The 22855-nt window shown below is 45.3% G+C and overlaps 1 protein-coding gene across 17 annotated transcripts in view; it reads left to right on the top strand.

Annotated features, from left to right (window-relative positions):
* The window catches only part of SAP130 (Sin3A associated protein 130), a 48896-nt gene that overhangs the window by 13260 nt on the left and 12781 nt on the right, over positions 1 to 22855 (top strand). For 4 of the 17 annotated variants that reach the window (XM_077290913.1, XM_077290912.1, XM_077290910.1 and 1 more), the window contains 11 exons: positions 4782 to 4835; positions 9784 to 9886; positions 10806 to 11026; positions 14533 to 14691; positions 14898 to 15012; positions 17336 to 17463; positions 20057 to 20181; positions 20315 to 20459; positions 21116 to 21206; positions 22352 to 22456; positions 22839 to 22855. The exon at positions 22839 to 22855 is cut by the window's right edge and continues 125 nt beyond it. In XM_077290913.1, coding sequence (XP_077147028.1) covers positions 4809 to 4835; positions 9784 to 9886; positions 10806 to 11026; positions 14533 to 14691; positions 14898 to 15012; positions 17336 to 17463; positions 20057 to 20181; positions 20315 to 20459; positions 21116 to 21206; positions 22352 to 22456; positions 22839 to 22855 — 1236 coding nt within the window. In that variant the 5' untranslated portion in view covers positions 4782 to 4808. The remainder of the gene's footprint in view (positions 1 to 4781; positions 4836 to 9783; positions 9887 to 10805; positions 11027 to 14532; positions 14692 to 14897; positions 15013 to 17335; positions 17464 to 20056; positions 20182 to 20314; positions 20460 to 21115; positions 21207 to 22351; positions 22457 to 22838) is intronic. The other 13 variants (XM_077290918.1, XM_077290916.1, XM_077290914.1 and 10 more) reach the window with 7 other exon arrangements.

Genomic DNA, 22855 nt, shown 5'->3' with positions numbered 1-22855 from the left:
TGGAAAAAGAGGGAAAAAAAACGCACCAAATACGCACCAAAAAACGCACCTATAAGCAGCTGAAAATTAGCATAAAAAACGCAGCAAAAATACGCAGCAAAAAGTCCTGTGTGAACTTACCCTTACAACGCATCCGCTGCCCACTGTGATGAGCGGGGAGGAGGGGGCGGAGCTCCGGCCGCGCATGCGCTGTCGGAAATGGCGGATCCGACGGACAAAAAAACATTACATTGAACGTTTTTTGTGTCACGACGGACCGCTAAAACACGACGGATCTGTTGCACGACGGATGCAACGTGTGGCCATCCGTCGCAAGCCGTCGTCCATTAAAGTGTATGGCAAAAAAACGGATCCTGCGGGCACATTTGCAGGATCCATTTTTTTGCCATAGCGACGGATTGCGACGGAGGCAAAAAGACGGAAGTGTGAAAGAGGTCTTAGTGATGTACTTTCAGATAGTTGCATATATCTCAATGGTGAGAGATTCATGCTTGGTTTCTTTCTGTAGTGTAAACAGGGAAGAAAGGGATCTCCTCTCTCCATAGGTGCTGCTTACGCTTCCTGGTCTCAACCTACTCTACATTTATAGAATACTAGATGGCAGCCCGATTCTAAAGAATCGGGAGTCTAGAATCCATATATACTTTATTTATTCAAATGTAAGAATAATTTGGTTGGCGGGGACCCTCGGCCTCCGATTTGGTTGGCGGGGACCCTCGGCCTCCGATTTGGTTGGCGGGGCCCCACGGCCTCCGATTTGGTGGGCGGGGTCCCTCTGCCTCCGCTTTGGTGGGCGGGGCTCCTCGGCCTCCGATTTGGTTGGCGGGGCCCCTTATCCTCCGATTTGGTGGGCGGGGACTCTCGGCCTCCGATTTGGTGGGCGGGGCCCCTCGGCCTCCGATTTGGTGGGCGGGGACCCTCGGCCTCCGATTTGGTGGGCGGGGACCCTCGGCCTCCGATTTGGTGGGCGGGGACCCTCGGCCTCCGATTTGGTGGGCGGGGACCCTCGGCCTCCGATGTGGTGGGCGGGGACCCTCGGCCTCCGATGTGGTGGGCGGGGACCCTCGGCCTCCGATGTGGTGGGCGGGGACCCTCGGCCTCCGATGTGGTGGGCGGGGACCCTCGGCCTCCGATGTGGTGGGCGGGGACCCTCGGCCTCCGATGTGGTGGGCGGGGACCCTCGGCCTCCGATGTGGTGGGCGGGGACCCTCGGCCTCCGATGTGGTGGGCGGGGACCCTCGGCCTCCGATGTGGTGGGCGGGGACCCTCGGCCTCCGATGTGGTGGGCGGGGCCGGGCCCCTCGGCCTCCGCTTTGGTGGGCGGGGCGCTCGGCCTTCGATTTGGTGGGCGGGGCTCCTCGGCCTCCGATTTGGTTGGCAGGGCCCCTCGGCCTCCGATTTGGTTGGCGGGGCCCCTCGGCCTCCGATTTGGTGTGTGCTCTGCCTGGGGCCACTGTGCTCTGCCTGGGGCCACTGTGCTCTGCCTGGGGCCCCTGTGCTCTGCCTGGGGCCCCATATGCTGCCTGGGGCCCCTGTGCTCTGCCTGGGGCCCCTGTGCTCTGCCTGGGGCCCCATGTTCTGCCTGGGGCCCCTGTGTTCTGCCTGGGGCCCCTGTGTTCTGCCTGGGGCCCCTGTGCTCTGCCTGGGGCCCCTGTGCTCTGCCTGGGGCCCCTGTGCTCTGCCTGGGGCCACTGTGCTCTGCCTGGGGCCACTGTGCTCTGCCTGGGGCCCCATGTTCTGCCTGGGGCCCCATGTTCTGCCTGGGGCCCCTGTGCTCTGCCTGGGGCCCCTGTGCTCTGCCTGGGGCCACTGTGCTCTGCCTGGGGCCACTGTGCTCTGCCTGGGGCCACTGTGCTCTGCCTGGGGCCCCTGTGCTCTGCCTGGGGCCCCATAAGCTGCCTGGGGCCCCTGTGCTCTGCCTGGGACCACTGTGCTCTGCCTGGGGCCCCATATGCTGCCTGGGGCCCCAGTGCTCTGCCTGGGGCCACTGTGCTCTGCCTGGGGCCACTGTGCTCTGCCTGGGGCCCCATATGCTGCCTGGGGCCACTGTGCTCTGCCTGGGGCCCCATATGCTGCCTGGGGCCCCTGTGCTCTGCCTGGGGCCCCATATGCTGCCTGGGGCCCCATATGCTGCCTGGGGCCCCTGTGCTCTGCCTGGGGCCCCATGTTCTGCCTGGGGCCCCATGTTCTGCCTGGGGCCCCTGTGCTCTGCCTGGGGCCCCTGTGCTCTGCCTGGGGCCACTGTGCTCTGCCTGGGGCCCCATATGCTGCCTGGGGCCCCTGTGCTCTGCCTGGGGCCCCATGTTCTGCCTGGGGCCCCTGTTCTCTGCCTGGGGCCCCATATGCTGCCTGGGGCCCCTGTGCTCTGCCTGGGGCCCCATATGCTGCCTGGGGCCCCTGTGCTCTGCCTGGGGCCCCTGTGCTCTGCCTGGGGCCCCTGTGCTCTGCCTGGGGCCCCTGTGCTCTGCCTGGGGCCCCTGTGCTCTGCCTGGGGCCCCTGTGCTCTGCCTGGGGCCCCTGTGCTCTGCCTGGGGCCCCTGTGCTCTGCCTGGGGCCCCTGTGCTCTGCCTGGGGCCCCTGTGCTCTGCCTGGGGCCCCTGTGCTCTGCCTGGGGCCCCTGTGCTCTGCCTGGGGCCCCTGTGCTCTGCCTGGGGCCCCATATGCTGCCTGGGGCCCCTGTGCTCTGCCTGGGTGTAGGACACTGGTGACGTCACTTATCTCCGGACATTAGCTCCGGACATTAGCTCCGGACATTAGCTCCGGACAAAGCCACGGAAGTTGGCACAAATTGCAGGAAGTAGTATTCTAGGCAATTATATATTAGATACTATCGATACACTACAAGGGTCTCAGATGGAAATAGTCCTCTTAGTTTTTGTGAATTTAAGGATTGATTCAATTTTAGAGTGTGGTCCTCAGATGAAATTTATGTTCTCTGTCCCTTCCATAGACCCTGTGACTCTATAGCTTGTCTGTCACAGGGTTGTTGAGTCGGTAATCCAATCCTCTGACTCCTCAATTTCCCATACTCCGACTCCACAGCACTGGTCAATACTGAGCTTCTACATAAAGGGCAGCACAGATTTCTCACCTAAAAGCAGAGATCCTTAGATCAGGAATAGAATAGACATTTATAGGATATTTCATAGCTTTTCCAATTTTTTATATATAAAAAAAAAAATACTCAGCATAACCTGCATTGAACAACTGTACTCAATTTATTATTTATTTTAGGAATTGGTCCATTTTATATAGTCTCCACCAAAATAGACTCCGACTCCACAGCCCTGGTTTATGACTTATAATTGATTTTTCATCATGTAGCTAGCTCGCTGTCTGCTATCCTATCCATGAGAGCAACTAAAAGCTAGTGTTATAGCCTAGGTCTGGAGCAACCAGTTCTGCCGTGTGTATTGTCACTGGGGGTTGCCAAGCTTGTCATCAAATTTATCTTCTCACCCTTCCCAAATGGCAGTACTCTCATTGGTATTTGTACACCATTTTGTCTGAATGTGCTTGCCCAGATGTTGAACAGCTTCTGTCCTTTTGAGCACCATCTTCGCATTCTCTTATGTCCGATACTGGAGTAGGATGGTGCTGTTGCAATTGCTTTATAGTGTTTTTTTTACATAGACTCCTTGTGCTCTCATCTGTCCTATGGACCTAAATAAAACCAGCATTGGGTCTAATAAACCAATGAGATGCCAGTCTTCACTGTCTAGTTTGTCTCCTGGTATTGGCGACTCTGAACGGACGTTGGTCTACACGGCGGAGCCACTGAGCTCAGTGATTGGCTGTTGGTCCATACGGCAGAGCCGCTGAGCTCAGTGATTGGCTGTTGGTCTACACGGCGGAGCCACTGAGCTCAGTGATTGGCTGTTGGTCTACACGGCAGAGCTGCTGAGCTCAGCGATTGGCTGTTGGTCTACACGGCAGAGCCGCTGAGCTCAGTGATGATTGGATGTTGGTCTATACGGCAGAGCTGCTGAGCTCAGTGATGATTGGCTGTTGGTCTATACGGCAGAGCTGCTGAGCTCAGTGATGATTGGCTGTTGATGTGACATTAGCACTGTAACCAATATCAGATACTGTGAGCAGCGGTGAAGATTCGGCACACGACTTGTGGATGAGGAGTAAGCGAATGTTTTTATGACAAACTGCCCCCGTGGACCAGTATTATATGAAAGGGGATAACGCCTTTATACCTCCATACAAATTAGACTAGACTGAAGTTGACCAGACCTGCAGATACAGCGATATCGGCCCACAGTCTGTGTATTGGGACCTCTTGTATCTTCCCTGAGTTGATGTGGGGTCATTTTAGATTTTAGAGCTCAATAGTTTTGTTGTTCAAGAGATAAGATGTTTGACAGTGTCTTTCTCCGATATTGTGTTTGAAAATACATGAGTGGTTGTGCCTAGCTGAATGGTCATATGTATGGGGGAATAGGCGTAAGCGGTGACGGCCAAATAAGCACTCATTACTTGTCACATGTGCATGACCAGCTTTAGTGTAGGGCTCAAGGTGTCATGTAGACTGTGCCTACATTTGAATGTTTTGATGGCAAATTGTGCCATATTTATTTTTTTTTTTTACCATAATAAATTATGGCATGACAACCTGGAATAGTTTGATGCTTCTAGTATAAGGGATTACTTAAGGACAATGCAGTTACCTTTTCTTTGGTCATACCCTTTTCCTTTATACAGTATCCACAATGCAGTTTATTTGCGCCTGGTTAATTGGTTTCCTATCCTGTCATTTTTTTTCCCTCCGATAGATATTACATTAAAGGAAATCTGTCAGGATGAACCCTCCTAAGCCGTCTATATGGGTATGTAAGTCATGGGAAGCTGAATAAATTGCTACCTTGATATCTGTGAACCGATGTCTTATTCCAGAGAAATCTACGTTTTTCTTATATGTAAATGAACTGGCTGTTAAGATCTATGGGTGGGACATATCTCTCCCTGAGAATCTGCCTACAGGGCTTATTGTAAATGAAATGAGGCATTACCAGTGTGAGACATGTAATGACTGACAGTCTGCTCTCCTGATCTACATGTCTCCCACTGGTAACACTTGCATGCCTGTTTAGACAGTTATGAGGGTTGATCTTACGGACACATTCCCTTCAACATTACATTCAACATCTGGAATCTCACACAAATCTGAAGCTGGGTATACTCCACTCTGAACATGCGGGGTGTATTATATCTAAAGCAGGAGTGAGAGAGGCTGAAATCTTACCATTGCTTCTTTACTAAGATGTGTGCGGAGATGTCTTCCTCTCAGAGGATTTGTGGGACACATTACATCCTTCCATATTATTTAAAAAAAATAAATAAATCTGTTCTAAGAATCTTAATTGCTGACCAAGTTATCCCTCAGGGATTTTAACCTGGTGACAGGGACCTTCATTAGGCTCCCAATTGCCATGTCAACCCATTGACACCCCACGATCGCAGTTCTTACTTTAAGTTGATGGTCATAGGGTATGTGCACACGCTGCGGATTCTGCTGCGGATTTTTCCGCAGCGGATTTGCAAAATCCGCAGTGCAAAACCACTGCGGTTTTCACTGCGGATTTTGTAGCGGTTTCTTCTGCGGATTCCACTGCTGTTTTACAACTGCAGTTTCCTATTGGTGCAGGTGTAAAACCGCTGCGGAATCCGCACAAAGAATTGACATGCTGCGGAAAATAATCCGCTGCGTTTCCGCGCGGATTTTTCCGCAGCATGTGCACAGCGGTTCTTTTTCCCCATAGGTTTACATGGTACTATAAACTTTGGGAAAACTGCTGCGGATCCGCAGCGTCAAATCCGCTGCAGATCCGCAGCAAAATCCGCAGCGTGTGCACATACCCATAGTGATGGGTTCTCCATTGACACAACAGTACTGCTGGGTAAAGTTGAGCAAGCTCTCGAAAGCCTCATAGGAAATGAGTGGAGGATAAAAGTGCCCACGTTCTACTGATCAGTGCAGGTCCCAGCATCTGGTCCTCACAGGTCCATAACTTATCCTGTAGAATGATAGTTAACTTTCTTCATTGGGCAGGCTATTTAAGTGCCGCTGTCAGAGACTGACTGTGGTATTTTGGCAGTTAGGCTATGTGTACACTTTGCGGATTTTGATGTATTTCCGCAGTGTTTTTGGACGCACAGAATTGCTTCAAATCCACAGTGTAGTGCACCACCAATGTAAATGGTAATAGGAAATTGAGAATTGGTGTGTGTGTGTGTGTGTGTGTGTGTGTGTGTACATACTGCAGAAAAATATGGCCGGATTTGCAGCATTTTATTTTCCGTAGCATGTCAATTCTTCTTCCGAATCTGCAGCGTTTCTGCACCCATTGACTACCATTGAGTCAGGCAAATCCGCAGCAAAACTGCAGGTTTAAAAAGATCTGTGGTTTTGCTGCAGAGTTGCGTGTGAGAAACACTGCAGATCAGGAGGAGGAGTGTGTGGGCGGAGACTGTGTGTTTGTGTATGTATGTAGGCAGGCATCGTCCAATGGGACTACTAGTCCCATCCAGCTATGCCTGCTACAGTGACAGCTAGCCGATGATGGGACAGTAGTAATCCAATCATCCGGCTACTGTGTTCAAGTGTACAAAAATAAAACACACACATACACACACCATACTCACCAAACAGCTAACCCCCGGTGCCCTCGATCCCTGTTCTGACGTAATCCATTTAATAACTAGTGTCCCACAACGATCTCCCTTGTAGAGCTGTCACATCTGCAGATGCGACTGGTCTCCAGGGACTCTGGTGATACACTGACGGCAGGTATCCTCCCGCAGTGGATCACTCCGCCGTCAGAGGTCACTGGAGTTCATGCTGTCACTTGTGGCACCACTGCGTGGGAAAATTCTCACACAGCAGCGCCGTAAAGTTAGAGCATGAGCTCTCAGTGATAACACTGCAGGAGCCATTATGTGGCTGCTCTATAAGGGAGACCATTGTGGGACACTCGTTATTAAATGGACTACATCGGACCAGGGAGTAGACGGTTGGTTTATTATTTTATTTTTATTACAGGAGATCGAGGGCGTCTCAGGAATTAGGCGTATAATAAAGATGGCAAACTGTGTGGTGTTTCATTTCATTAAAATACTTTATTCTGGCTGTGTGTTTATTTAACCCCTAAACAACTATAGGATTAGTAATGGATAGGTATCTTATTGACACCTCTCCATTACTAAGCTGGCTTGATGCCACCTTACAAAACAAAGGTGACATCAACCCCACAACTATTACCCCATATGCCACCCCTACAGGGCAGTGGGAAGAGAGAGGCTAAGTCCCGGAATTGGCGCGTCTTAGAGATGTACCATTTCTGGGGCGTCTGAGAGCTGATGTTTGTAGCCGGGGGGGGGGAGACAAAATCCATGGCCCCTTCCTGGGCTATTAATATCAGCCCACAGCTTACTGCATAGCCTTTTCTAGCTATTAATTATAGGGGGACCCCACGTTGTTTTTTTTTTTTTTTTTTTCTTGGGAGGCGGGGTCTCCCTATTTTAATAGCCAGTAAAGGCTAAATATACAGCTGCAGGCTGATATTTATAGCCTGGGAAGAGCCATGGGTATTAACCCCTTCCTAGGCTATAAATATCGGCCTCCAGTCACTGGCTTTCCCTCTCTGGCGCAGAAAATTTCGCTGGAGCCCACGCCATTTTTTATTTTTTTTTTTTAAATTGAGCAGATATTGTGTTTAGGCTGGGGTCACACTTGCGAGAAAATCGCACGAGTCTCACACCTCAGTATCCGGCAGTACCCTGCTGCCAACACTCGGGACCGGAGTGTGCTGCTGCATGTATTTCTATGCAGCTGAACGCTCCTGTCCGAGTGCCGGGGACTGATGTGCGGGACTTGTGCGAGTTTCTTGTAAAGTGTGACCCCGGCCTAACGCAGATTTTGTGTGTGTCTTTATTTACTCTTTATGTACCATTTTATTATGTTTATTACTAAACATCGGGCTTAGATAGTTCTATAGATAGATAATACCATCTATAGATACATCCATCTATCTACCTAGATCTCTCTATCTATAGATCTTTCTATGTATCTGTGTGTGTAAACCTTATTCTTCAATGGAGTATGTAAAAGAGGTTGGACAAGAAAATTACATCACAATGTATTTTTTTTTTGTTAAATTATAGATCTTAATTTAGCTGAAAAAAACTCAGACAAATCCACATGAAAATCCGCATAAAAAAGCGCAGATTTTTAACTGCGTTTTCTGCCAAGAGATGCAGAATCTACGCATAAAATTCCACAGGCAAATCAGCAACGTGTACACATAGCCTTAGGCTACTTTCACACTAGCGTCGTTTGTGATACGTCGCAATGCGTCGTTTAGGAGAAAAAACGCATCCTACAAAGTTATCTGCAGGATGCGTTTTTTCCCCATTGACTTACATTAGTGACGCATTGCGACGTATGGCCACACGTCGCAACCGTCGTGCGACGGTTTTGTCGGACCGTCGGCACAAAAAACTTTACATGTAACGTTTATTTGCGCGTCGTGTCTGCCATTTTCGACCGCACATGTGCGGCCGAAACTCCGCCTTCTCCTCCCCGGACATTACAATGGGGCAGCGGAAGCGTCGTAAGATTGCTTCCGCTGCCCACGTCGGACATTACTTTCACAACGCGCGTCGGCACGTCGGGCCGACGCATAGCGACGGCCCCGTGCCGACGCTAGTGTGAAAGAAGCCTTATATAGGAGAAAGCTCTGATCACTGCTGTTAGTCAAGTGCTGGCTGTATGACACTGTCAACACCTGCCTTGTTTGGAGCGGGATCAGCTCCTGAGCCCCCTCCATGCACCCGCACTTTATGAAAGATAATATAATGAAAAGGATTTGCAGACCCATAGCACATCAAAAGATAATGTGGGGGTAACCACTATAGAGATAAATTCAGACCAATACAGCCACTTGAGGTATATCAAGTATAAATTGGAATGATATTCTATTTAATCAAGCAATGATCTTTATTACAAAAAATCACACAGCAGAAAGAGAGGACAGTACAAACAAACCCCTAAAAAAAAAAACTCCTTAAAAACAGTTGGGGCAACGTGGTTCAAACAAAGTGCAACTGGGATGTACAAATTATAGTTTTACAGACAATAGATCGAGTATACAGGTACATAGCCATGTTAAAAAATACAAGGCAGTGGAATCCGTATTGAAAACAAAATCCAATTGATGCTGCTGGGTGTTAGTAATCTGTCCTGGCAGTAACCCCTGTGGAGTAGCAGAATATTTAACCAGATATAGCGCAATAAAACAGACCATGAGCCATTGTTTTTAGCAGAACCATACTGCCTAGCACCCCAACGCACGTTTCGCTTGTAGCTTCGTCAGGGGGTCCTGTCCTCTTTCTGCTGTGATTTTTTATTTTTTTTTTGTATTAAAGATTATTGCTTGATCAAGTATGCTATCATTCCAATTTATACTTGATTTACTTTATGAAGGATGTACTTGAACGTCCTATGTTGGGAAAGGGGTCATAAAGAAAATGCAGAGCATATTAAAACAAAGAACGTAATGCATCTACCGTATATGGATATTCAGCCTCTGAGTGTAAAGGTGTTAGCCCTAATTTACCGACCGTAATGACAAATAATAATTTTCCAAGTTCTGTATGTAAGTGATTTCTGCTGTGATCTGCAATGACCGAGCATAGAGATTATGGCTTACACTGACGTACTGATGGGCACACATTTATGAAGAACATGATTTGATGATTATTTTTTTTTTTTTTTAGGGGGACATGAGTTCACAACAGTTTCCCCGTCAAGGGGTCCCCATTCCCTCACCACAGATTATAAGTGGTGGGACGACTATGGGTCCGAATATACCAGGGACAGGTAATATCCTTTGAATGTACATGTGTTATTACTGTACTTAACAAAGCACTCCAAAGACCTTTTATATCCAATAAATCTGTGTTATCTATGCCATATAGTGTAAATACAATACTTACCGATCGCCATTTTCCATGGTTTCTCGCACATGTGACTGAAGTTCCAATTCTCCATATCACTCTGTGCTTTGTGTGAGCTGAAAGTAGCTATTAATGTAAACCTTTAGATCCGTGTTAAGATGCTCCATAGATTTACATTGTAAAATCGACATAAACCCCAGTGTGAGGCTATGAGTCGGAATTTGAGTCACAAGAGTGAGAATAGGACCGGAGTGGTGCAGGAAACTGAAGAAGCTAGTGATCAGTAAGTATTTTATTGCACTTGTTGCTAATTATTCTACTTCTATAGTCCTATCATATTCCGCAGCACTTTAGACATCCTAATCACTGTCCCCAATGAGGCTCACAATCTAATTCCCTGTCATTATGTCTTTGGAGTGAGGGAGGAAATCCAAACAAACATGGGGAGAACATACAGACTCCGTACACATGTCCTTGGTGGGGATTTGATCCCAGGACCCCAGCTTGCAACAGTGTTAACCACTGAGCCATTGTGCTGCCCACATTATATTACATGTACATATACACGGGTTTAAGGGGAAAGTTAGTTTCCTGGAAGTGCTTCTTTAAGTTGTTATTGTGGGACAACCCTCTTATCACCTGTCTATAGGATAGCTGATGAATTGCCACTGGAGTGACAGACGAGAATTGTGTATTTGAGACTGTTGAAAACTAAGTACATTGTGCGACTATATCCATATTATTTCTTCCTAAATTATAATGGCAGTCAGTTTGCAACATGCTACCCACAATGTTCTTACACGTTAATAGAAGATCGATCGTTTTTTTCTCCTTTAATTAAGGTGGTGATGAGCCTTCACGGGAAATGGAGGGTCCGTCACGGGACATACTTACTGCAAGTACAGTTCTTCCCCCAAGGGATGACAAACAAGAAGCTGTAGTGGTCCGGCCATACCCACAGTTACAGATGATCCCCAACCACTCTCCTAGTCCTCTGACCATGACTGCTCAGTCTGCCCATCTCCCAAACGTCCCATTGGCCTTCTCTGAGAACATCCTGAAGGTGATTATCTTTTGATGAAGATGTTTTCTTCCTTTGGTAATATTTTTTGGAACAATTGATGTTATCGTATAAAGAAAATTGTTAACACGAATAGAAACATTTGTACATTGTGGGGAGATCACAACTGTGTCATAAAATGAATCCTAAATCCTTGGATTTAGCGCCGATTATGTTTGTTTAACCCCTTAAATACTGCTGTCATTAGTGACTACGGCATCTAGATGGTTAACAGTGTGGAGGCTCCCTCTTTAACCCCATTGGCACCCTGAGATCTTGATTGTGTGTTCCTGATGTCTTTCATGGCCAAATAATGGCCTTAAAGTCTTCCAGCTATAGCGGCTTGTTCAGAAGTTATCAAAATTTAGGTGGTGAAAATTAACTTTTTCGTTCCTGTCATGCCACTTTGCATTAATTCCTAAAAAGCAACTGAAAGGTTAATGAACTACCCAAAACCAATTTTGAATATGTTAAGGGTTATGGATTTAAAAATGGTATCGCTTGTGGGGTTTTTCCATTTTGTTAATTTCCTTGAAAAAATGAAAAATTACTGCTACATTTTTCTGTGAAGTATCCCATCGTCTTACTTGTTTTATCACAGGAGTGAGTATTTTTGCCTGGTCTCCAGCCCTCTGAGCTTATGAATCAAGTCAGTGACATACAAGCTAAGTGGCAGCTGGAATTCCTACCTCTCTGACTTTGATTTATGATGATCTCAGGGGACTGGAGATGCTGAAAAACACTTGCTCCTGTGATAAAACACATTGCCTTGCCGATTATATCACAGGAGCAAGAGTTTTTGCCACATCTCCAGTCTCCTGAGCTCATCATAAATCAAGTCAGTGTGGTAGGAGCTGCCGCTTATGTCTGATGGAGATAACTGTGATAAAACCGGTAAAGCATGACTCAGGGCCGGCTCCAGGTTTTTGAGGGCCCCGGTCGAAAGAATCTCAGTGCCCCCCCCCCCCCCCCCCCCCTTTAACACATACCACGATTCATGATGCCCAGATACAGCAGAGAAATATAGCTATAGTACAATGCCAGATTTAATTTCTTACATGAGTGATAGCTATTGTAAATTCTGCAGTGTATATATACAGGACAGGAGGAGTGGTACTGTGCAGTGTATATATACAGGAGGAGTGGTACTGTGCAGTGTATATATACAGGGGAGAGGTACTGTGCGGAGTATATATAGAGGGGAGTGGTACTGTGCAGTGTATATATACAGGGGAGAGGTACTGTGCGGTGTATATATACAGGGGAGAGGTACTGTGCGGTGTATATATACAGGGGAGAGGTACTGTGCGGTGTATATATACAGGGGAGAGGTACTGTGCGGTGTGTATATATACAGGACAGGAGGAGTGGTACTGTGCGGTGTATATATACAGGGGAGAAGTACTGTGCAGTGTATATATACAGGGGAGAGGTACTGTGCGGTGTATATATACAGGGGAGGTACTGTGTGGTGTATATATACAGGGGAGAGGTACTGTGCGGTGTATATATATATATATACAGGGGAGAGGTACTGTGCGGTGTATATATATACAGGGGAGAGGTACTGTGCGGTGTATATATACAGGGGAGAGGTACTGTGCGGTGTATATATACAGGGGAGAGGTACTGTGCGGTGTATATATACAGGGGAGAGGTACTGTGCGGTGTGTATATATACAGGACAGGAGGAGTGGTACTGTGCGGTGTATATATACAGGGGAGAAGTACTGTGCAGTGTATATATACAGGGGAGAGGTACTGTGCGGTGTATATATACAGGGGAGGTACTGTGTGGTGTATATATACAGGGGAGAGGTACTGTGCAGTGTATATATATATATATACAGGGGAGAGGTACTGTGCGGTGTATATATATACAGGGGAGAGGTACTGTGCGGTGTATATATACAGGGGAGGTACTGTGTGGTGTATATATACAGGGGAGAGGTACTGTGCAGTGTATATATATATATATACAGGGGAGAGGTACTGTGCGGTGTATATATATACAGGGGAGAGGTACTGTGCGGTGTATATATACAGGGGAGAGGTACTGTGCGGTGTATATATACAGGGGAGAGGTACTGTGCGGTGTATATACTTCAACAGCCGCCCAGCCCAGGCCCCCAGCATCTACAGGCTGTGCTGGGGGCCTGGGCTGGGTGGCTGCTGTAGTATATGTGTATGTGTGTGTATATATATATATATATATATATATATATATATATATATATATATATATATATCTATATATATATATATATATATATATATATCTATATATCTATATATATATATATATATATATCTATATATATATATCTATCAGCTGCAGCCGCCCAGCCCATGGCCGCCCCAGGTCACCCAGACTGTCAGAATATACAGCGATATAGCATGGCACTCACTCAGGTGCCGGTAGGAGCTCCTCCAGTCCGGAATCTGCCTGTGCCTGATTAGTTCAGCACTGCAGGCAGCCAGGAGAGCAGAGCAGGAGAACTCTCCGCCCACAATGTCACGCTGGCTGTGTCCTTAACCCCTATGTGCCTGGCCCTGCACTGACTGAGAAGATGCTTGTGCCAGGCAGCGCAAATTGAAAGGGTAGAAAGGGTTAAAGCGGCCAGATGGATCTATGACTGCGTGAGTGGGCCCCCCTGTCTTGTCAGGGCCCCGGCACTTGCCCGGGTGCGCCGGGTGCTGACGCCGGCCCTGGGCAATGTGTTAGCTCACAGAAAGAATCAGCTGTGATCCCATGCTGTAACGTCTGTACACTCTTTTGCTTCCTCCCCTGCCCAGGAGCTGTGGTATGATCAGACCATGTTCCTGTTAAGTCAGGGGTGGGGAATCAATGGGGGCCATTTGGATAGTTATACCATCCTTCGGGGGCCGTACAAACGCCGCCCACAAAGTACATCCTGACTGTAGCACTCGTGTCAGGACATAATCTTTCATTGCATGCCCTTCAGTGTTCAGTAGTGAACACTGCGTGTGTGTGCTAACAGAGCAAGAAAAAATTAATGAGCTGGTGCCCAAGAATGCGGTCCCTGAGAATCTGCCCGGGGGCCTGATAAAAGGTCATTGAGGGCCGTAAATGGCCCTGGGGCCTGAGGTTCCTCACCCCTGCTGTACAGTCACACGGCCATTACACAGTACACAGCACATTTATAAGATTATCTCAGCACAGGAACATTTTTCGACACATCCAATTGTAGAATTTATCATAACAAGATCTAGCAAGATTAATATGTACTTTGTTCATGGGACAACCCCTTTAAGGCGTTATTCATCTGGCATTAATTGGTCAGTGTTTCATCAATATTTGTAAGCCAAAACCAGGACTGGCGCCTACAGAGAAAAGCTAGTTGAAAAACAGGTTGAAAGATTCATACCTGTGTGTTTTATTTCATTCATACTGCACTTTTTATATGGCAAAAAAAGTATCTAATCTTGATATATTCTTTACCAAATGTATCTTTTGCAAGCAATTCATTATTGCTATCTTTTCACAGCAGCCTTTGAAGCCAACTATCCCCAGCAGACCCATCGCTCCAGCCCCTCCGTCTGCCCTGTCTGCTGTTCCAAAGGTACCTGGGCCAGTGACGGTCACAATGGAGAGTGGCCTCCCTCAGGCTTCAGCCATCCCTGTGGCCACCATTAGTGGTCAGCAGGTACGTATCTAATACACTGTTTATTGTGTCAATATTAGAATTAGTACTTTTTTCTTACATTTTGTATCGTATAGTTCGGTATAAATTTCCCTTTGAGCCTATTACAGATTAATTTCCATGTTAACCATTTACATTTAATCATTCAAATATTATGTTTTTTTCTTAGCTTACTTACTATCTTTCTCTTATCTCTTGGTCACTTTTAGGGGCACCCTAATAATCTGCATCACATAATGACTGCAACTAATGTTCAGATGTCTATAATCCGCAGCAGTGCTCCAGGCCCGCCGCTGCATATTGGAGCCTCCCATCTTCCAAGAGGTAATATAAATACTCTGATGGAGAAGGGTGGACAATGTATTGGTAAATTTTACACTGTGTTCCAAATTATTATGCACATAGTTTAGGAGTGATAAGGTTAGAATTTTTTTGTTTGTCATTTAAACTCATTGATGGTGATGTGTGTCAGGGCTCTTTATATCACTGAAAGCAATTGCAGATACCTGTGCAAATTAGTGTGGCAGGTGTGTCCAAATAAAGGTAAGACTACTTAAGAAGGCTGTTAGACATTATTAAGCAGCCTACATTTTTTGCCAAAATGGGAAGGAAAAAGGATGTGTCGGCTGCTGAGAAGCAACAAATTGTGGAGTATTTAGGTCAAGGCATGACTACAATCAACATTGCCAAGACACTTCATCATGATCATCGCACAATCAAGAAGTATGTAGCTGATTCCCAGCACACACGTGTGCGTGCTAATAAGGAAAAATTGAGGACTCTTTCCAACAGGCAATTGCGTAAGGTTAAAAGTGCAGCTGCAAAAATGCCTTGTCATAGCAGCAGACAAGTTTTTGAAGCTGCTGGTGCCTCCAATGTCCCCAGAACAACAAGATGCAGGGTCCTTCAGAGGTTTGCAGCTGTGCGTAAGCCATCCTGTCGACCACCTCTATCCACTGCACACAAGCAGAAACGGCTCCAGTGGGCCAAACGATACATGAAGACTGACTTCCAAACTGTTTTGTTCACCGATGAGTGCCGTGCACCGCTCGATGGTCCAGATGGATGGAGTGGAGGATGGCTGGTTGATGGACACCCCATGAAAACACGGCTAAGGTGCCATCAAGGAGGAGGTGGAGTAATGTTTTGGGCTGGAATCATGGGGAGAGAGATTGTCGGCCCCTTTATGATCCCTGAAGTGGTAAAGATGAACTCCATAATCTATGTGGAGTTTCTAAAACAACACTTCCTGCCATGGTTCAAGAGGAAGAACCGTGCTTTCCGCAGCAAGATCATTTTCATGCATAATAATGCACCATCTCATGCTGCAAAAAACACATCTGCACCTCTGGCTGCTATGGGCATAAAAGAGGACAAACGTATGGTGTGGCCACCATCTTCCCCTGACCTCAACCCCATTGAGAACCTCTGGAGCATCATCAAAAGGAGTGTCTATGATGGCGGGAGGCAGTTCACATCTAAGCAACAGCTCTGGGAGGGTATTCTGTTCACATGCAAAACAATTGAAGCAGAAACCATCCAAAAACTGACAAATTCAATGGACGAGAGAGTTCAGAAGCTTCTTACGAACAAGGGGTCCTATGTGCAAATGTAACATCACCTAGAATAAAGTTTTCACTTGAAAACTGTTTGATTTTATTTTGTAATAAGCTGATAATGCTTATAACTTCACAATTGACCATTATTATGTTCAAAATTAAAAAAAAGGTTGAAAACTCTGCTGTGCATAATAATTTGGAACATGTATTTTGAGTGTTTATTTTTTTTAAAAAGATACTGTTTTCATAGGCAGTTTGTTCCAAAACAAGCAATTATACTAGAATAGTAGATGACTGGAAAATAACAATGACTGCAATTCAGATAGGTAATTTAGAGAAAATATGAGGAAATATTATTTGCATTTTAATTTGGAACACCGTGTATTTAGGGAACCTGTCGCAAAGTTTTTCCCATATATAGTACGGCCAGCACCTGTAATGTGACAACATTCTAGAATCTGTGTTTATGTCCCCAATCTGCTCTCCATAAAACAAAAAATAGCTTTTATTATACTTCCCCACGGGGTGGTCTGGTCCCATGGGCGTTGCTGTTCTGGATCCGGTGCCTTGTCTCTTCTTGCGTCACACAGGGTCCATCACACACTTCTCTCTCTGCCCTGCTGAGGGCAGAGCAAAGTACTATAATGCAAATGCACGGGGAAAGGCCAAAGAGCGCCGACGCATGCGCACTACTGTGCTTGGTTCTGCCCTCGGCAGGGCAGAGAAGCGCGCCTGCACAGGAGCGTTATCGAAAACCCTGTGTGGATGATGTAGGATGCATTAGCCACATGATGCAACAACAGAAGGGGTGCCAGATCAAGACAGGCCGGCCCGCCATATAGATGAGTATAATAAAACCTATTTTTTGTTTTCTGGAGAACAGTTTGGGGACATAAATACAGCTTTATAGAACGCTGTGACATAGGGCTTACAGGGGCTGGCTGTCTGTTATATGGGAAAAACCTGGTGACGCATTGCCATTAAGTCTATAGTATATTCAGGAAAGTAACCTCATCATTTGTAATTTGTGTTATATTGGAAAATGTGCCATTTGCAGTTCTTCTATTTATCATTAATCTATTAATTAGGAGCCGCTGCAGCTGCTGTGATGTCCAGCTCCAAAGTGACCACAGTTCTAAGGCCAGCCTCTAACCAGTTGACCTCTGCTGCGGCTGCCCAGTCGGTGGCTCAGCACATCATCCACCCCCCTATACAGGTGAGTTGTTTGGTAGTTTGCTTGATTCTCATTCCGGTAGGATATATTTTATTTTAGAACTGTGCTTAGTTTTAGACATTTATTCTGAGCGATGAAACTTTTGAAATATGTGACACACACCAAAACTTGATTGTTCCACACTTTATTTGAAATGTTTCTGTATAGCTGCTCCCTTCTGCTTTGAGAAATGAGTAGAGCTAATGAGGTTGTGACAGTGGATGTTTGTCAGGACACGTGTGATCAGGCAGGTATTGTAAATGTGTCCTCGACTAATGAATAGGACAGATGCACAGTAATGTGGAGCTGAGCAGCGGGCTGTGTGTCAAGGCATGGTCGCAAAGTTTCTCAGTATGGAAAAAGTCATGTGACCATCACAACATTTCCAGACTTGTAGATTCTCATGATCCAAAGGTCACTTTTTGCATAGGCAATATGAGAAGATGGAGATGCTATCGAAAGATTACTTCCAATAAATTGCCAAATAGCAAAAATTATTATATTAGTTTATTAACCGCTTTCTGCCATCGGACTTAATATCCCATACATGTGACCTGGGACTTAATTCCCATGGATGGGATAGTACATCATACGCGATCAGCCGCGCTCACAGGGGGAGCGTGGCCAAGTGTCAGCTGATTATCACAGCTGACACCCGGGACTAAGTGCCAGGAGTGGTCACGGACCGCTCCTGGCACTTTAACCCCTGGAAAACTGCGATCAAACAAGATCTCGGTGTTCCGGTGGCCTAGGGAAGGCTCGCGCAGGGAGGGGGCTTCCTGCTTGCTTCCCTGAGACCCTCAGGACAATGCAATGTGATCGCGTTGTACTGAGGTTCTCCCTGCAAGGAGGTATATATATATATATATATATATATATATATATGTGTAAAAATATATATTTTTTAAAATTCCTAAATAAATAAAAAAAATACCGTATATACTCGAGTATAAGCCACCCCGAGTATAAGCCGACCCCCCCCCCCTAATTTTGCAACAAAAAACTGGGAAAACTTATTGACTCGAGTATAAGCCTAGGGTGGAAAATGCAGCAGCTACCGGTAAATTAAAAAAAAAAAAAAATAGATACCAATAAAAGTAAAGTTAATTGAGACATCAGTAGGTTAAGTGTTTTTGAATATCCATATTGAATCAGGAGCCCCATATAATGCTCCATGCAGTTCTTTATGGCCCCATAGATGCCCCATATAATACTCCATGCAGTTCTTTATGGCCCCATAGATGCCCCATGTAATGCTCCATGCAGTTATGGCCCTATAGATGCTCCATATAATGCTCCATGCAGTTATGGCCCCATAGATGCTCCATATAATGCTCCATGCAGTTATGGCCCCATAGATGCCCCATATAATGCTCCATGCAGTTATGGCCCCATAGATGCCCCATATAATGCTCCGTGCAGTTATGGCCCCATAGATGCCCCATATAATGCCCCATATAATGCTCCATGCAGTTATGGCCCCATAGATGCCCCATATAATGCTCCATGCAGTTATGGCCCCATAGATGTCCCATATAATGCTCCATGCAGTTATGGCCCTATAGATGCTCCATATAATGCCCCATATAATGCTCCATGCAGTTATGGCCCCATAGATGCCCCATATAATGCTCCATGCAGTTCTTTATGGCCCCATAGATGCCCCATATAATGCTCCATGCAGTTATGGCCCCTAACGACACGACCTATAAAACTGTCCCACTAGTTAACCCCTTCAGTGAACACCATAAAATAAATAAAAAACAGGCAAAAAACAATGCTTTATCATACCGCCGAGCAAAAAGTGGAATAACACGCGATCAAAAAGGATATAAACATGGTACAGCTGAAAACGTCATCTTGTCACGTAAAAAACGAGCCGCCATACAGCATCATCAGCGAAAAATAAGAATGTTATAGCTCTCAGAATAAAGCGATGAAAAAATAATTTTTTATATAAAATAGTTTTTATTGTATAAAAGCGTCAAAACATAAAAAAAAATTAAATGAGGTATCGCAGTAATCGTACTGACCTGAAGAATAAAACTGTTTTATCAATTTTACCACACACGGAACGGTGTAAACGCTCCCCCCAAAAAAATTCATGAATTGCTGGTTTTTGTTCATTCTGCCTCCCAAAAATCGTAATAAAAAGCGATCAAAAAATGTCATGTGCCTGAAAATGATACCAATAAAAAAGGTCAACTTGTCCCGCAAAAAACATGACATGACCTGACATGACTCTGGACCAAAATATGGAAAAATTATAGCTCTCAAAATGTGGAGACGCAAAAACAGTTTTTTGCAATAAAAAGCGTCTTTTAGTGTGTGACAGCTGCCAATCATAAAAGCTCACTATAAATAGTAAATCAAAACACTCTATATCACCGCCTTAGTTAGGGAAAAATAATAAAATAAATGTATTTATTTCCATTTTCCCATTAGGGTTAGGGCTAAAGTTAGGGTTGGGGTTAGGGGTGTGTCCGGGTTACGGGATAATGTGTGCAAAACTGTAAAGCGCTGCGAAATATGTTAGCGCTATATAAAGATTATGATTATGAAGTTTTCATACTAAAGTCATTCCCTTTCTGCACAGTCACGGCCTCCAATTACCACAGCAACTTCATCCGCCCCCACTGTAGTGGCCACAGTTTCTGCTACCCGAGCTCAGTCCCCAGTTATCACCACCACTCCAGCTCACGCAGCAGAACCCGTTCTCAGGTATGCTAGAAGTCTTTTGTTGTTTTTTTTTTTTTTTTTTTTGGGGGGGGGGGGGGGGGGTTTGGGACTCTTTATTATATTGTGGTAGTCATCACTGAACACTTGGTCTTTCTGCTCTAATGTTCCTTCCTAGGCCAACCTTGTCAATTCAGCAGCACCCTCCTCCTGCGACAATAAGCATTCAGAGACCTGCCCAGGTGCGGGACACCGGAACGCGCATTACGCTGCCCACACATTCTGCATTGGGAGCCCAGAAACAGCTGCATGCAATGGCACAGGTACTGTATACTGAGTGCTTACTCCATAATTCATGGAAATCATTTTACATTCTTAATTCTGAGTTTTAAAGACAGAAATAAGTAATTCCCCGGGACTTTCCCTGACAAGTCCTTGTAAGCTCATACTAGTATGCATTAACATATGTCTGTCTGTATCAGTGGTACAGGTAATGCATAGTTGGCATCCACAGCGCACCTCTAATACTGGGCAGATGGGAAATGTTTGGGTTTTTTTTGTCGCTCCAGTGCAGACTTCTGTGCCCTAGGTTGATGCAGCTTCTTCTCCATATTTACGGATTGCAAACCTAGCCTACATGTAGTCATATCCTATGGTGTCATGTTCCTTCTCTCTAGCTTGCACTTGTACTCTGTAGAGACATTCTGAGTACACTAGGTTATTTATTCAATTGCGTTATGTCGTAGGTTTCATAAGAGACTTACGAGTCACATCGTCTCCTAGAAATCACAGCTTGCCCAGGCGCATAGGTTAGAAGAGGATGAGTCAACCGGTACGATCACATTAGACCCAATTCAATTCAACCAGGCTAAAGATACATGTACACTCGAAGGCATTGTATTTCTGTAACTTTTAGTGTTAGACAGAATGTTATGTTTTAAGAACTTTTTAACAAATTCCGTACTGTATTTTTTGACAGAAGACTCTCTTTGGCACGGGAAATCCAGTAGCTGCTGCTACTGTGGCTCCTATTTTGGCAACCAACACTCTGCCATCTGTAACAACGTCAGGTAATATTCATTATAATTGATTTTTGCATAAATTAGTAATAAATATGAACATATTAAAGAATAACTAATCTTTTTTATTTGTTTGGTTCCAGCGTACAAAGTTATGAAACTTTGCAAATCACTATATTAGGGATGCAACAGAAAAAATATGCATGGAAAGCCTCACCATGTGATATTTAGTATGGCTGCTTTCATTGGGTTTGAGAGAAAAATAGGATGCGCATGGCTGAAAATGTAAGTCACAAACTTTAGTCCATCCGGTTAAAAGATTAGGATATTCATAACAATTAATACTGTGTCCATTCTGTGACGCGTTTCTGGCAAAGACCTTAGTAATACAAATGAATTCGAATTCCTATGACTAGAAAAGCGTCAGAGAATGGACACTGTTTTAAATGTTATGAATATTTATGAATCTTTTAATCGGATGGAGTTAAGTTTGTCACCTTAACATTTTTTGCCATGAGGATCCTTTTTCTGCGCTTTTTTAGGGGATTTGTCTTAATTCCTCTAAAATAAAAACTCCTGTAAGTGTTTTCCACACCCCTGCTTTTCTATTTGTGTGCCGTCAGCACTTCCCCTTCATATATATATTTACACATATATACACACATATAGTAATTAAATGGTGCAATGTTTCTTTGTGATGTGAGTTTGGTAAATTTTTAAGGCCGGTTTAGCACATCCGAGTACGTACTGAACCCTGGTCTGGCCCAAACTCATAAATAAGGCTGTTAAGCTTGGGTCATAAGGTCCGCAGTTATGTGATCCTTACTTGGACCTTCATACATGAATATGAGAAATCAGCCTAATCTTGTGGAAACCTGTGGGCCCCCTCCTCTGCTCTGTTTTTGTTCAAAAACCTCTCTTCGTTAAAGCAGTGCATAGTGAGCAGGAGGGCTCAGCTGCAGTCACCTTTTCTCTTTTTGTCTGCATGGTATACAAGGTGAGGCGCAGCATCTGCAGCCTATGGATTGGATACACACCGTGTATCTACATCACACTAGCAATAGCGCAGCACACAGCATGTGTGCAGACAGAGGAGGAAAACATAATGATAGATGGAGGTATAAAAGATGAGGTTGCGCACAATACTTCTAGTTGTACTATATTAAATGTTTTCTTCTGCTTCATCACTGGCACAGGCTCTGCTGCCCACACACAAGTTCCTACCAGCACCATTGTCACCATGACCATGCCAACTCACTCTTCCCATGCTACAGCAGTGACCACTTCCAACATTCCTGTGGGTAAGTCAGTTTATTCTTTCTTGCTCTCCTTTCAGCATTCTGTAAGACCTTTTTAGTCACATAATTAAAAGGGTTTCAAACAGCCAGAATAGTTTGCTATGGGTGCAAAACATTGTAATGTACTCTACAAATTTTGTGCCGTTTCTTTTCACACAGCTGTTTTATCATACAGCAACTTCACTTCTCATTGAGCAGTGAATTAAATGGGTACAAAACAGTGTTGTCCTCTAACCAATTCTAAAATTGGCAAAATACACACACAATGAAGGCAAAATCTTGAAAATGGCTGTTCCTTTATCTGAAGGCTCCATTTCATGAACTCGCTGTTTTCCCATGACGCTTATGCCTTGAATTTAACCACATATGTATTTTTTTCCTTCAGCCAAAGTTGTCCCTCAG

Source organism: Ranitomeya variabilis, chromosome 2 (assembly GCF_051348905.1).
Source record: "Ranitomeya variabilis isolate aRanVar5 chromosome 2, aRanVar5.hap1, whole genome shotgun sequence".
NCBI classification, from domain to species: domain Eukaryota; kingdom Metazoa; phylum Chordata; class Amphibia; order Anura; family Dendrobatidae; genus Ranitomeya; species Ranitomeya variabilis.
Note: the sequence above shows the minus strand (reverse complement) of the source record. Positions and strands in the feature narration are given on the sequence as shown.